This window comes from Hyla sarda, chromosome 10, assembly GCF_029499605.1.
Source record: "Hyla sarda isolate aHylSar1 chromosome 10, aHylSar1.hap1, whole genome shotgun sequence".
In the NCBI taxonomy this organism is placed as follows: Eukaryota; Metazoa; Chordata; class Amphibia; order Anura; family Hylidae; genus Hyla; species Hyla sarda.
Genome location: NC_079198.1, coordinates 101,954,082 through 101,970,949, shown reverse-complemented (window position 1 = coordinate 101,970,949; position 16,868 = coordinate 101,954,082). Strand labels below are relative to the sequence as shown.

The 16,868-nt window shown below is 40.3% G+C and overlaps 1 protein-coding gene across 2 annotated transcripts in view; it reads left to right on the top strand.

Annotated features, from left to right (window-relative positions):
* The window catches only part of SKI (SKI proto-oncogene), a 76,047-nt gene that overhangs the window by 49,834 nt on the left and 9,345 nt on the right, over positions 1-16,868 (top strand). Inside the window, exons 2-5 of one of the 2 annotated variants that reach the window (XM_056542057.1) lie at positions 13,511-13,630; positions 14,500-14,603; positions 14,703-14,974; positions 15,802-16,103. In XM_056542057.1, the coding sequence (XP_056398032.1) occupies positions 13,511-13,630; positions 14,500-14,603; positions 14,703-14,974; positions 15,802-16,103 (798 nt within the window). The remainder of the gene's footprint in view (positions 1-13,510; positions 13,631-14,499; positions 14,604-14,702; positions 14,975-15,801; positions 16,104-16,868) is intronic. The other variant, XM_056542059.1, reaches the window with a different exon arrangement.

Sequence of the window (16,868 nt, the reverse complement as noted above, 5' to 3'; positions counted from 1 at the left end):
TCCCTTGGTTTAATTTCTTATTCTCCCTCCGAATATTCTGGTATAATTGACTCCATGTATAATTCATCAGTCCTTGCTGAACCATGAAGATTTTTTTTTCTTTAAGCAAAAGTGTTGAGCTATTTAAAAATTGTTTTTTTTGTTGTTTTTTTTGCATGGAAAACTTGACAGGCTTGCAGAAAAAAAATCTACAACTCTGAAGTCTCTGGCATACTCAAGGTCCTTCTTATCATATTTTTAGCATTGAAATTTGTATTTGTTGCATAACTGGTTGTTTCTTTGCATTGATTTCTGTGTATTGAAACATTTTTACCCTTATAAAATAGGCTATGTGTATGAAGTCGCAGCTCTTCTTTCTATTTGTTGCTCAGTTTTCATTTATTTATTTATTTTTTTTATGGGGGGGTGGTTAACATTTTTATAAAAGAGGTCACTTTTCATATATTCATAGACCATTGATTCGGCCACAATTTTTGCATTAATTAAGCTAACTAATAAATGGGGCAAACTTGGACTAGACAGTCTAAAGTTGTACCAGACTGTCTGTCTTAGTTCCCTATTACATGGGGTAATCATCAGTTGAACAGGCCAATGATCACTCTGTGTAATAGCCCCAGTGATCAGCTAACAAACAAGTAAACCCTCGTTTGTTGGCTGATCGAAGGGTGGCTATCCATTGCTCCATCTAATAGGACATGTTCATGCAACAAATAATAATAGTAAATGGCTACGCTAACGATTGCTGATCTGAATGAAGTCCAGATGCAATTCCACACACAACCTGTAGACCATTGTGGTGCTGTTCTTAAAAGAAAGCAACCATATTTTACTAATCTTGTCAATCACTTTAAGGTATCACATTGATTGGTGATCCCCAACTCAGTCCTCAAGGCCCACCAACATTCCCTTTTTTTTTTCTTCCAGTTACTCAATTGGAATAGAACAGTGAAAAATTTGAATCCTGGCCTGCTGGTGGGCCTTGAGGACCGGGTTGGGTACCTCTGACATAGACCACAAAATTGGACGACACGATCAAACATTATTGAGAAAAACAACGAGAAGGCAATAATATTGTCAATACCAGGGCATCACAGAAAATGCGCGCCGCTAATAAAAATGTTTACGTTCATTTACCCATTCTGCAAAGTATGCATAGTTTTTCTTTCACAAAAATAGGAAAAAAAACATCTGTTAAAGGAATGTTTCAGGAGGGAAAAAAATGGTAAAAGATTAGGAAATTGAAAGCACTAAAGTGGGGTTAGAATGCCAAGTGATAAATCTGTGTGGAATGTAAGTTCAGAGATGACAGTACAGTGGACATGTCTGGTTTATTTTTTTTGTCTGCAGCATATTTTAAGTGTGAGTGAGAAGCTGCTAGGCTTTTGGTAAGAATTTACTGTTTTCTGCTCCCACATGAAGAAGTATGTGGTAATATTTTTACCTCGACATGTCCTACAACCGGTGGAGTCTAGCACACAGCTGCATGTTTTGTCTAGAATTCACAGTCTCTTTAACACCTGGCTTTTTTAGTGTGTATGTACATTAGGTTATATGTGCGGGTATGTATACGCCCTGGAATCTGGAGTCATACAAAATCTTCTTTTCTACTGAATGAATCGTGACTGGAAAAATGTAAGATTTACAAAAAAAAAAAAAAAAAAAAAACTCCAAAGAAATAAATCTTTTTGTAAACTTTTCAAGCTGGGTCAGGAATTTTAATGATGTCAGGTCTGTGAACATGATGAAAAGACATACAGCAACCGAGGGTGGAATATATGTTTTGAGTAAGCATTGCTTGAGTTTTCCTCTTCAGAACTTTCTTTGGGCCGGTTTCACATGGACATAAATAAAGCTGCTTATTTGCATCTGTATTACTGTCCCAAGTCCCGGTCTGAACTGTGGGTCTGAGGACCCAAATTGACAGCTGTTTGGGTCATAAGAAATGCAGTCAGGCAGGGACTTGGGGCATTAATAGGGATGCAAAAATGCAACTGTATTACGCCCCTGTGAAGCTGGCCTATGTCAAATCAGTTTTTGTATGAAAACGGTTGAGCATATCATTCAACATCAGTTGACCTTACGTGTTTGGTGACCACTACTGCGGTGTACCTGTCAGCCACTCTGTAGCGTGCTTATGCTTTAGTTTTTTGTTGTTTTTTTTTGTCTAAGAAACCCTATTTTAGGCAACACAGCCATAAACAAAAAGTCTTGCTTCCTTGATGTTCATATTAAAACATTCTCTTTTAATTAACTTGGATTCCTACTATATAAACCTTCCAAGTGCTGTGACCACAACATCCTGTATTTCATTCTGCTTTTCTCATCTTGGGCAACATTTCCTTTAATCCTGAATGGAAAAGTTTGCTTGTTGCATATTGATCCTTTGTGAGGAAGGGCCCAGTGCCAGAACTCCATTAACTTGTACACCCCACAACTTTGGCAAGTAATGTCGCTGGAATGTCTGATGTGAAACAGCCTCAGAAGCTTGAAAGAACAGCCATCAGCTCCACTGGGATTGCTGAGAATAAAGGATTTGCATTTTGTTGTGGCTTAACTTTTTTTTATTTTTTTTAATTTAACATTTTTATGTCAGTGCTGTAACCTGTAGCAACCAGATGTTTTTGTTGTCCACTAGACTGGGAAAAGAATGATGTTGCTGTTTTTAGGTCAAAGATTTTTGCAATGTAATTTTTGGAGCTTGGCATGGAATCCTTTTAGGGGGTTACAAAACATGACCCTTACACACCACCTTCTGGAACTGGCTAGTTATAGGCCTGGTGAATGAGCAATCGGCACTAATCCTGCATTGTGCTTTTTTGTGAGGGTTGATTTTAGCCACCAAGCATTTATTGTGTCTGGTCATCAACTTGAACAAAGAGTTAAGAATCAGTGTCCTCCTTTTAGTGAAAGAGTTTCTGTTTTTATTGGCCCTTGTCTAGCCATTTACCTCAGGTTGAACTCCAGCCCAGAAAACAGGGCTGTGGTGACCCTTATAGGCTTGAACGTTCTCTGTTAGGCCCTTGCACACCCACTGGAATGCTCCTGAAAGACAGTGACCTTTTCTCACCCCTCTTGGTCTCCATGGAGCTTGTGTTTCTCTCCAAGTCAGAATTTTTCTTTATGGTTGCTGTCTCCCTAGGGACATGTTCTTACAGTCCATTTTTTCCCCCCTCTCCCCTCATTCACATCCGGTTGTATAGCCATTTGATCAAAGCACATATTAACCCTTCTTTTTGCTTTTGTGATAGTTGTTAGGGTTTTTTTGTGTTGAGATTTTTTTTGTCTGTTAAATTGCAGATATTGAAATGTATTTTACCTCCTCGCAGCAGCCGCACACTTTCTCTCTCCGTTTTTTCCTTTTTCAAAAACTATTTCAACATTGTTTTGCTTTTCTGATCTACCGTAGTTGTTTGACTGCCTGGAAAACACCCACATAATTATAGATTTTCCAGATTGTACTTTCCCTGTGGCTTAATTGAAGCAAAAAGAAGCTTGATGTTTTGCAAAGGACATGGTGCCTGCGATTTCTCTGCATAACGTACCTCTTGACCGCTGGAGTCCTTTGCTCATTCTCTGCACCTCTGCCTAATTTTATTTCACACCCCTTGCTAAAATTTTGAGTGGGCTCCACTGTTACCAAGCAGGTGTGAGGCTTGGATGGCAGCCAGAGTGTAAGTAGAGAGAGAGGACAGATTGTCGCCATGCAGTTCCAACACACGTGGAGACTGCTTATTGATGAATCTCTGGCAAGTGGCCAGGCACCCAGCTCCCTCCTCCCCCACCCCCTGCAAGGCGCGAGCGTACGGAAAAAATGGCTAGACAGAAAAATTGATTGTTCATGTAATTTGATTTGACATAAGGCAAAGTGGAAAGGGAGGACATGGAAAAGCTACAACCTCAGCACTGCATTAGCAGAGCGGCATTGATGTGAAAGAATTTATGGCTGCCCCGTTCCTCCTCAGGAAGCACATTTACACAGCCCTTACCAAAAAGGGGGTCAGAAGAACCTCCAGTAATATTCAGATGAATGGTCCCTCTGTAGTCTAGGAGACACTGTGGGTTTATTGAGAAGTCCCCCCCCCCCCCCCCCATTACTGACTAGAACAGATTTTCTTGAGATCACACGTTGGGCAACATGTTACTGTTACATGTTAATGTTGCTCGATTACAATTGGCCCTTATTACCAGTGCTGCACAAATAAACCTCCAGGTTTACGGACATTGAACAGGTTTGTACTGCTGTAAAAAACGTCCCTGATATATATTTTTCATTCCCTCGGAGGAGCCCTGCTTTTTTGACCTTTCTTATCATTGCTGGAGTGGTGGTTGGAATCTATACACACCTATATCTTGGCATTTTAGGAAATTCATGTGCACCACATGAAGCTTATAATCCATAACAGTAGACCCCATCTCTAACAAGTAGAGGCATAATCAATTGTGATTGCTTTTTTAGTTACATTTTGCCCCATAATGTAGAAGCTGTGTAGGCCTGTTAAATACACTGCAGTGTTGTAGTTGAATAGGCTAGGTCTAGAGTTTAGTAGAATATGATCAAGGTGCCACTATGTAAACACACACTATATAGTTACCCTGGAGTTTGCACTTACAAAACTTATCTGTTTTACTATGAACTACTCTGTAAACATCTATCACGCTAAACACCCATAACTGAGAGAGCAGCAAAGATGTGGAAATATTTGCACAAGTATGCAGACTCGCAAAGCTCTAAGGGCAGTATAGCATGTCCACCATTCTAGTTTTCCGTTAACTGCAGATGATTGTGGTCATGTGCATTGACAGAATGGAATTTGTAGCTTTTATGGTATCGTCTACAGTTAGGACGTAACAATTTGTCAAAAATAGTCAGACATTTTTAAAAACCTCTATATTGTTGTACTAATAGATCAGTTGGAAATCTGGTTTTTAGTTTGTAGATATCCACTGTAAGGTTTTTAATGTTGTGATTGTATCGTTCTAAAGCTTGAACATAAAAAAAAAAAATACATTTATCAAGGCATCAGCCTCTATAATTATAGTAGACAAAAGGAATCTTCACGAAGCTGAAGTCTTTACACCAGAGGGAATATTAACTACAGTTCCTATGACAGCACAAGAGCACTGTTTGTAACTCCAAGAATAGAGTATGGATAGTATCGCCGCAGGTCTGGGAACAGTTGGGATGTCAGGAACAGCCTCCAGTTGTCACTGTATTTTATGAATCTTGCTTCTGCAAGCATATGTAGATGGGCTCTGAATCCTCTTTGGCATTATCCATCCCCCTTCCGCTGGCCCTGAAAGCAGACATTAAATATAATTGGTCTTGAAAAGAGAGGCTTATTACGGCAGGCTGACCTGCAAGGACTGAACGATCTGTCTGGGATTTCATCACTACATTGACCTGGGTAAATCCTTTCATCGCAGGGAAATCTTCTTAACTATCGTGTCTCCCCTTGAACCTGGGCATGACATTCCTGCACATTAGTTGCTCTAATAAAAGCAACACAGATTATGCAAACTTCTTAGGAAAAGACACATGAACACATATATACTATACATATAGGCTATACATGGTGCTTTGCCCTTTCCTGTGCAACAATAAATGAGATTTCTTTGTTGTACTCTTACGACTAGGTTCATACTACTGTTTTTTTTCAAGTGAATTCCACTCGGAAATTCCAGTGCAGAAAAACTTCATTGCCATCAATGGGATTCCACTGCACAGTGCACGTTACGAAATTTCATCACCGGAGCTGAAATCTGTGCGGAATACGTAGCGGTCTATGGGGACAGATGTCCATGTGGTCCTATTGCTGATTTAGTCGACACAGGCCGCTCTCAGATTCTCTAACTGGAATTTTTCTGGCCGGATATTCAGCAGCATGAACCCTGCCTTATGATTTGTATCCAGACTACATAAGAATTGTTGCTGGCAGCTATTTGGTTAAATAGCCCAATCTGAAATAGACTAGTTAAGTCCTTAGTCTACCTAGGCGCCTGCAAGGCTGCCATTTAAATCTCCCACGAGTCTTGACATGCTGTATGTTTTTAAGAAGCTGTACTCTGTGTGTCTGAGCACATGCACTGAGCATCTAAATGCTTTTCCTCTGCTCTGTTAAAACAAGTTCCATCCCTCTAAGCGCAAGAGCAAAATCGGATCCTTCCATGCTGCATCAGATAATTGCATAGAGACTAGCAGGTAGGCTTTTTCTGTCTCCCCCTGGGTGCAGCATCTTGTAGAGTGAACACGTGATGTACCTAAAGGCAGCCAAAGGAGCTTTCAAAGTCTAAGACCGTAATTGGTTGACTAGCTTTGTCCTCAAAGCCGCGTGGAGGTTTCCAAAGTCATGACAATTATTTAAAGTAATGAGGCTAGCTGAGATTTTCATGTGCTAAGTCGTCTCCATGCATCTGCTCTGTGTATTTATTTATATTTCCCTTTAAGTTGAAAACTACTAAAGTATAGTGTTTTTTCTTTTTGTCTCCGACTGCTGTGTCAATTATTTTGCAGAACTTCCGTAACCAGTCCATTATTTGTTCTATGGGCTATTTGGCTCTTCTTGCCCCAGCAGTCCCCTAAATATATACCATACGAGAGATTTCATGCAAGAACACAGAGTCTGCAAAGTTGCTTTTCACTGTGGAAAGGTATCGATTGGCCCCGGCATAGAAGACGAAGAGTTAATATATAAAGCGTGTCGTTTAGTGTGTAATTTGTTAATGCTTTCGGGAAAGCACAGGATTGTAATGTAGGTTGAACTGGCTTCTGCTGATCCCGAATCAATACATTTTAATGTCCATTAGCTGTGCATCCAGGTAAAAAAAAAAAAAAGATAAGTAAAGAATATCCTGAGCTTCTCAGCAGTGCATGTTTTGGAGATTCCCCCCCCCTCCCCCCGACTATAAGACATTCTGATTGTATTAGATTAAACTTCCATCTCCCCAATAATAGTGGTGCCAGGTCTCCTAGTAAGACATCGACTGCACTAAAGTGATGCTATTTCTATATATTCTATATATGTTACACAAAAAATTTAAAAACCCATAACCACTGGCTTTGGCAACCCTAAACATTCCCGTACTTCCATATCTCTCTACACATAGTAGTGTGCAAACACCTCCGCGGTAGTCAACATAGAACACAAAGTTCCCACACAGTTCTTGCCAAACAAAGCACCAAAGGAAAGTGCACTTCCCTTACACTATCCCCTTTACTGCCGTCTCTTGACCTGCTTTATACATTGGCAGCATGCCACCCTTTTTGGTCCACCCTTCTCACAATTGGCGTTACTTAAATAAATAAAACAGAAAAAAAATCCTTCTTGGAGAACTAATCATTTATTTGGCCGTAGGTGTATGTTTTACAAATTTACTGCTTGGTGCTAGATGCAAGGGGAAAGTATGCACAGGATGGTGTGACATTACTTATCTAAAATTCCAGCCTCATTACGTGGGCTGATACCAAGTGCAGATGCCATAAAATCCTACCAACCAACGATTTGTTGGTGGTCGGGTTGACTGACTGAGCTATGATTTAGCAATGGTGACTCAACTTAAACAACAAAGAGCGCACATTTTCCCCCAGCTTATTCAGAGACTGTTATTTCCTTAAGTTTCTAACAGAACAAAATGATTGTGGAGATTCAGTCGATAGTGAGCCAAGGGGCCGGCATAATGCAGAGTGAGGCACACACATTTGTGTGGATGAGTCAATTTTTACTTCTATTGGGGAGGGGGTTGTGTAATTGGTACCATATCTAAATCGGCTTGCAAGCATATGCCTTGGCTGAAAAAGCATGTACAGCGAGTATTTCAGGGGCTTATAGAACATTTTAAATTAACTTCTTCTACATGAAAGTGAAATAGTCAACTTTTTAAACAGATTTTCCCATAGACAGTTGATTGCAGGAGACTCTAAGTCGCAATGGCCAGTATGACCACGTCTTGTGAACGCTTCCCTGTCTATTTTCACTTCTTTATTTTGGAGTCTACTGATGATATCCCTTGTTATAGGAATGGACTATATGATAAAACAAAAATCTCTGTTATGCCTGGAAGGGGTGGGTTGTGTTGGTAGTGTTCATGACTGCAAGCCCATACATTTCCCCATATTTGGTGGCCATACACATTAGCCAGAAGTCGATTTGGTTGAACAGCCATTGAGTGATCGTTTTCTGTTCCTATTGGTCTTACAGTTGTTTAAACTGACCATATAAGAACAATGACATGAGGCAAAGCATAAATAATCTTTTTGAGAGATGATTCATAGATAAAAGATCTTTCATCTAACTATTCCCTCAATTTGCCATACAGATTATTGAAGTATTTCCTTGGAACGGGGATACACCATAAACATGGAACCAGATAAGGTCACTACAATATCCTGGTTTCATAACCTATGTATCCTAGCTTAATTTACCTGATGTCCGTTAACCTTTTCTCATGTTATGAGTACACACAACTTGGTTTTCTTATTGCCTCGGACATGTCTCGAATCACTATGCACGTCTTGTAGCTTCCTGCTCTTGTAAAATACAGCATTGCCTCATTTATGCAGTTTTTACAAGTTTTTATTGCCTGGCATTTTCCTAGAAGACATAAACTATTCCAGTCATTTTATTTGCTTCATAAGATTTAAAGCCTTTGCAGAACAGTGTGTAATCATTTTAGGTATGTGGCACTCTCTTCCTATATATGACATTGTGATTTTGTCTTCGCAGCGAACAAATTATGGAATTTTTGAGCAGTCTACAGTTCTTAATATTTGCTTCATTGGAAGAGTGTCTTGTTTATACTTAACAATTAGGCTATGTTCACATGATCGTAACTTGCAGTGGGAAATTTGCTGCGAGTTGCGCTACCATTCACTTCAACGAGTCTGCCGACAATCTGCAAATCTCCCACTTTTGCGTTCTTTTGGCAGACCAATTGAAGTGAATTGTAGCATAGCCCGCTGTGAATGTACCTTAACCCCTTAAGGACCAAGGACGTACCGGTACGTCCTTGGTCCTGCTCTTCTGATATAACGCGGGGTTACACAGTAACCCTGCGTCATATCATGGCGGGCCCGGCGTCATAGTGAAGCCGGGACCCGCCTCTAATAGCGCGCAGCGCCGATCGCGGCGCCGCACGCTATTAACCCTTTAGCCGCGCGCTCAAAGCTGAGCCGTGCGGCTAAAAGTGAAAGTGAAAGTTCCCGGCTAGCTCAGTCGGGCTGTTCGGGATAGCCGCGGCTAATCGCGGCATCCCGAACAGCTGACAGGACAGCGGGAGGGCCCCTTCCTGCCTCCTCGCTGTCCGATCGCCGAATGACTGCTCAGTGCCTGAGATCCAGGCATGAGCAGTCATCCGGCAGAATCGTTGATCACTGGTTTCTTATGAGAAAACAGTGATCAGCATAGAAGATCAGTGTGTGCAGTGTTATAGGTCCCTATGGGACCTATAACACTGCAAAAAAAAAAGTGAAAAAAAAAAAGTGAATAAAATCATTTAACTCCTCCCCTATTAAAAGTTTGAATCACCCCCCTTTTCCAATAAAAAAAAAAAAACACAGTGTAAATAAAAATAAACATATGTGGTATCACCGCGTGCGGAAATGTCCGAATTATAAAAATATATCATTAATTAAACCGCTCGGTCAATGGCGTGCGCGCAAAAAAATTCCAAAGTCCAAAATAGTGCATTTTTGGTCACTTTTTATATCATTTAAAAATGAATAAAAAGTGATCAATAAGTCCTATCAATGCAAAAATGGTACCGTTAAAAACTTCAGCTCACGGCGCAAAAAATGAGCACTCATACCTCCCCATACACGGAAAAATAAAAAAGTTATAGGGGTCAGAAGATGACAATTTTAAACGTATTTAATTTTCCTGCATGTAGTTATGATTTTTTCCAGAAGTCCGACAAAATCAAACCTATATAAGTAGGGTATCATTTTAATCGTATGGACCTACAGAATACATATCAGGTGTCATTTTTACCGAAAAATGTACTACGTAGAAACGGAAGCCCCCAAAAGTTACAAAACAGCGTTTTTTTTCAATTTTGTCGCACAATGATTTTTTTTCCCGCTTCACCATAGATTTTTGGGCAAAATGACTGACGTCATTACAAAGTAGAATTGGTGGCGCAAAAAATAAGCCATCATATGGATTTTTAGGTGTACATTTGAAAGAGTTATGATTTTTTAAAGGCAAGGAGCAAAAAACGAAAATGCAAAAATGGAAAAACCTCCGGTCCTTAAGGGGTTAAAGTAGACATTTGATGTAGGGTAGGGTGGCTATATCAAAGAGATGGACTTTATCAGTTCGATGTTGGAAAAAATTCCAGAAGACTGTGAAAAAAAACCTAAATAATCCTTTGCCTTGAATGGAATTTTCACATTTGTACTGCAAGGCACAATATATAGTAATGATACACATATTGTATATCTGCACAGAAGAGCTCCTATTAAACACAAAGGGAGGGAGGATCTTCAGGCCAGGAAAGCGTATTAAATAGAACAATTGTTCTTATTCACTGTCTCATCCACACTTCAGACACTGGGTGTCTCTGATTACACATACTGACTCTCTAAGTTTAGTGGCAAAGTCTGTTTTGTCTAGTACAATGGTATCCAGACACTGCTTGCCTGGAAGCAGCTGCATGGTGTGTTGTGTCTTCTTCTCAAAGGCGGGTTCCTGGATTTGCTTTATTTTTTTTCCTTTTCTGTGAGATGCTACAATGTAACATTTGATTACGTGTCCTTATGTCTCATTTAGTCCTTCGAGAGCATGTATGTACACACTAGACTATAACATATTACTTTATATTAATTTACCCGGACTGTGAATTGCTGAAATTTCCATTGCCTCTGGGTGACCACAGAATGTTGTGCATTTACGGAACAGAGATGGGTGTGACTGGGGCCATTATATTATACAGACTGAGCTTCTTAGTTGATCACCTTTCATGAAAAACTGTGCTATTCTGTCTAGCACGTTGACACTTAGAAAGGGAGTAAAAAGAGACCTACAACTTTTTGAGGTTTGCGTTAAACAAATAAATAAGAACTATTAGACCGGCGCCTGGCGTTGTGGTTTTGCTGTTGGTGAGAACCTCTTAAGTTTTTGTTGCTCACAAGAGATTGTAGTAAAACAGGAAGACCTCACCCTAAGTCTGCTCAGAAAAACTACCTCTACTTTCTGCGAGAATAGGGTGACTTGCGAAAAATGGCATCTGTGTATCAGATGACACTTTATTGTCATGGGTGACTATTAGAGATGAGCGAATTTACAGTAAATTCGATTTGTCACGAACTTCTCGGCTCAGCAGTTGATGACTTATCCTGCATAAATGAGTTCAGCTTTCAGGTGCTCCCGTGGGCTGGAAAAGGTGGATACAGTCCTAGGAGACTCTTTCCTAGGATTGTATCCACCTTTTCCAGCCCACCGGAGCACCTGAAAGCTGAACTTTTTTACGCAGGATAAGTCATCAACTGCCGAGCCGAGAAATTCGTGACGAATCAAATTTACTGTAAATTCGCTCATCTCTAGTGACTATTCAACATAGTTTAGTCATTGTTGATTCAATACAATTCTTCAAAAACCATTAAAGGAAGACATACTGTATATGCTAATAACCAGAATTCCCCATAGGGTTCATATCTGGCAGTGTAGGAGTTTACACTTCTAGTGGTTTAGCTTGGTTTACTTCCCATATCTTTGTGATGAACACTAGAGGTCGATGCTTTGTAAACTGACTTGACCTTTTCCAATCAGTTTTCGTTTTGGTAAAGCAAAAGCTTTGCTTGCAGCTTGTTTGGGCTTGTAACCTACACTCCGAGCATTTGGCTTGCCATAGCTTGCTTTTTACAAACTCAAACAGTTCATCGGTATTTCCATGAGGCCGCCTGCATGGTCTTCCTTATGCTTGCCTTGTCATGTGTGTTCCTAGGAAATGTCCCACCTTTTTTACATTCTTGCCTCTCATTATTACCGTGTCGCTAGTTTCACCTTACGTTGATTTAGCATCTTGAAGTAACATTATAGCTTACAGCAGAAGCGAGTCCTAAAACTTCTGGGTCCCCATCTACCATGTGCATTTATATCATGAAATCTTATGTAGCCCATGGTTTTTTTGGTACCCCTGGGTGCAACTGCTTCCAAGTCAACCTTTTATAGCTACTCCACTTGCTTAGAGGGTCCAAGTAACTTGCATATAGAAAATTCTGAATTTTATCAGGAGACTAGATGTGTTGGTAGAGTTTTATAAGATGTCCCACCCTCTTAAGGTTCCAATATTGCAGCTTTTACCGCACCTGCTCGTAAGTCACGCTGTCCTACTTCTGTGTGTGCGTTGAAGGAATCATGGTTCTTGCCAAGACGTTTCTTCTATGCTTTAGGGTGATTTACAGTCCAAGCATCAAACCACTTGTGGAAAAGTCAAAGCAGGATTTGGCATTTTACCCAGAATCCAGTGCAGCTGTGGCAGGGTAAAGTCATCTTCATAACAACCACGACAAATAAACAGTCTTCGCTGTTCACGCTGTTCTTGATTCATACCACATAAAATATTCCTTCTATGTGCAGGCAAAAAAGCAGACATTTGTCATTTTCAGGGCGGTTTGGAGGGGGGGGGGGCACTCGTCCTGACTAGCTCCATTTCTGTCATTGCTAAAATCAGTAGCGCAGTGAAGTCATTTTTGTCCTCTTGTAAGGTATTGGTCCTTTGGAAAGAAAAAATAAGAGTTCTGTGAGGTGAGGACTAGTTTAGGGCTGGGAATGGGTTCACCCCTTATAGTCACAAATACCACACCAAATGACTGTTTCTTCTCAGGAGACATGGCAAACATTATTTTCAGTTGTACACTGAGAATACTACATGAGGAACAGACTAGCTAGAAGACTTCCTTAAATGTATAGTTCCTTGTCTAATCTACCGTGCTTATTTTGACATGTTCTTGTAAATATGTATGCTTTTACTTGGTAGTGTATACAGCCCAGTAGAAGTATACATTTTATTACTCAGTGATGTAAGGACATCTCCTTTATATACATAACTAGAGAGGTGTCTGCTCTTTGGCCCAACTCTGCTTCATGTCAAGGGCCTTATTAGATGGCTCAATCTTGTAGATTGGCTCTTGTTTACATTGCCTTATACAAGGCTCAAGCATCGTGCAAGGAAGGCTACATGAATGATCACTAGATCATTCTTGTGGCCCTTTGCTGCCATCACTCGTCGGCCACACATCCCCTATTACACGAGCATTGTGTGTCCGACAAGCAATGATGTTTTGGTTGGTCAAATAGACCTGATCAGCTGACGAACAAGCATTCGCTTGGCTGATCGCTGACACTATTACACAGGGCGATGTCTGCCTGTTCAACCGGTAAATACAAAACCAAATGTAGAAAGAAAGTTAGTAAGCTGTACATATAACACATACACATTCACTAACTGTCACACATATATGGCACCAAGTTTCTGATGAAAACTAAAATGTTTTATTTCTTTTTTCTCCATTTAGATTTCTTCAGAACCACCACCCAAAAAGTCAAAAATTGATGAATCTATCATCCACTCCCCTAGTTCAGCAGAAAAAGACAAATCCTCAAGTTGGTTACGGAATTTGTCAAACTCCAGCAAGGTAAGCCTCTATTATATTAGAGACACGTGGGGAGATTTATTAAAAGTTGACCAGTGGTCCAAAGCAGCAAATCATATTACTACTTTTATTTGTTAGATGCCTTTTTTAATATTGAAGAAGCAAAATGGTTGCTATAGGCAACTTGTCAACTTTTTCTATTCAGAGGTTTTGATAAATCTTCTTAAAGAGTGTTGTCTTGAAATGCTAGCATTACTTTTTTTTTTTTTTAATATGCTATGGAAAGTGACTTTCCTCTCTGTTAGTGTTCTGGCACATGTAGTAGATGAGGTAAGGGGCTTTTTAGTGCCTTAGAGACTGTGCAAGCTGCAAGGTCCCCATCCCATAAAACCAGCAGGATCCTCATATTATGTATTGGCAGGCAAATCTAATCAGGTTGATCCCCGCCAGTGAAAGTTACTAAGCAATTAAGGGCAACATGACAAACTAAGGAAGGGATCGAGGGACATTCCACCCTTAACACTGTAATTTGTCCAAAAATCCTGATCACCTGCGCTGAAAACCTGGCAGATATATTTTTTCAGCAGCTTCTTCAGCTTAATTTTTTTCATCAGTGTATTTGTTACCGATAATGGTAGATCTTTTATAAAAAAAGGATTTTTTAATTATCCTCATGAGATAAAGATGACCGTTTAGTCTTAAAGAAGAAACCAAATTCTATTGTCATTGCAAATGTTGTCCAGCAGAGGGCTGCGACTTTTTCTTCATTCCCAAAGATCTGTAATTCTTTATAGCAAGTTAAGGGTATACAAACTCTTTGATGCGAAAGATTCCTTATATGTACCTATTATTTTAACCCTTGATTTATGTGTTTTTTTTTTATATTTATTTTTATTTATTTTTTAATCCAGAATCCAGCATATAGTCATCCTCGCCAGCGCCTGTCAGCTTTCCGGCCCTGGTCCCCTGCCATTTCAGCAAATGAGAAGGAATTGCCTGCCCTAATCAGAGATGGGTAAGACCACTGTGTTATAATGAAACCTTAAGATTTTTATTAATGCTAAAACACATAACAAATTTGGCTTCAATTTATATATCTTTTGTCTTATGACAGTTTTTATAGTTACAAGAGCTTTGAGCACTTGGTTGCCCCCAATGTCGCTCTGGCACCCCCTGCCCCACAGAAAGTCATCACAAGTCCGTTGTGTGCCCCGACTGTGCCAAGAAGCATTCAGGCATCGAATAGTCCTGCACAGTCTCGAAAACGAAGGCCCACTGCAGAAATGCCTCCAGCACCTGAGGCACCGGCCCCTCCCGTCCCAGCACGGGAAGAAGAGAAGGAGTCTGAAACGGAAATCGAGGTGGAAAGTAGAGAAGAATGTAAGTGTGAGTTGAATTTTTAATTTATTACTTTTGAGTGTGAAATGGCCTCTACTATGCAACGTATCAAATTCTTCTGGGAATGACCCTTATCGGCTTTGGTTCACAATTTGCTGTGCTAGTGCTTTTTTTCTCTGGGACCTTTAAGAGAAATAATCATGTTGGTTGTAAATGATGATTGCTGTATACAGCTCCAGAGGGTGGGTGATGAAATTGAAATTACAGATCAAAGATTAAATGGATTATGTTTACGAGTCAGGTTCCTGGAGTTAATCTGGGCTGTTCTTCTGAAGCTGGGTATCACCTTGCCTGGTGGATGAATCACTTAGGTCACACTCGGGTCGTGTTGTACTTCTCCTGTGATACTTTGTTGTGCCATACACAGAAACTCTGGGCAGGAATTTTTATTGCTGACATTTTACACACTAGTTTGTACATTACACGAGATTACAAATTGTCACAGTTGTAATTGAATTCAGATGTTCATTAATGTTGAGGTATTGTGGGAACAGCGTATGTAGATCATGGTCGTTGTTGCAATGCACTTTTTTTTTTCCTGTAAGAAACCCTATTCTTGGAATTTTTTTCCCGCCACTGCCAGTGGCTACCTACATATTCCACTGTGGTTGTTTGAATGTAACGCACCTCTTGGATGCAGGATGGAGTATACAATTTTATTTGAGCTGCTTTGTAACTTCCTTCAACTGTTTATGAATCCCAGTTATCTTGGTTTAAAAGATGTACTTGACTTTTTTTTACTTGAGAAGACTTTAACTAAACAAGAATGAGTTGGTTATATCCGTTCTTATTATCTTGGTTTTCCTGTCTTTTAGTTACCTCTTCGCTGTCTTCGCTCTCCTCTCCTTCCTTCACATCCTCAAGCTCAGTCAAGGAGTTGAGTTCTCCGGGCATGTTGGCCCCGACAATAATCAACCCTTCCTTTGAGGGGGCACATCATGGTGACTCTCACAGCAGTGGACTTGAGGCAGAATTGGAGCACCTAAGGCAAGCCCTGGACAGTGGTCTTGATTCCAAGGAAGCCAAAGAGAAGTTTCTTCATGAAGTAGTAAAAATGAGGGTGAAACAAGAAGAGAAACTAAATGCTGCGTTGCAGGCCAAACGGAGTCTCCAGCAGGTAATATTTCAGTTTCTTGTTTGTTTAAAGATCAAGCGCATTGTGCATTAGTATATAAGGTATTAGGCGATCTAGTACTGGGAACCTGGTCATGGTATGATGAAAAGTGGGCGTAGCTGACAACGTTGTGGTACACACGTTGCGTGAGATAATATGCTGGTATGTTGCTATCTTTCATCCCTGGGAAATGTCTCTGAGGGTGCAACCTGCTCCCTATTAGGTTAGCCAGTTACAACACAAAAAAAGGAAGGAAAGCACCATGGAGACTGTTTCCAAGGAAGGATGAGTTGGAGGCTAGGGCACCTTCTGCGGAAACAGTATAGTCAAAGGTGAATCAACTACTACGTCTTCCAAATGTATTTTTTTTTAAAGAATAACCCACGTTCTCCACCTGTGAGATGATGGCGCCCCAGATAGGAGACAGTAGTGCTCCTTGCAGTCTTCAAGATGAATCATGGCAGCTTCCTTCCCCCATGCTATGCAGATCCTAATTTTAGTGAAGAGAAAGTCAGGAGTGCAGTGAAATTAACAATGGCTTGGCTGGGATGTCATATTATTGTAAAGGGAAAAGGATTTCCCATGACCTAGCTGCAGGGTGTTACTTAACAGAAATATGTTGTTGTGCATGTCCGTATCAGAGAGCAAGAGGAAGTCTCATTTTTATCCAGTTTTTGCACCCCCCCCCCTCAATGATTTATACTGTGAATCCAGTCACAAATGGAACAATGATGAATTGAGTAATTTGCACCGTTTTGGTTGGTTACC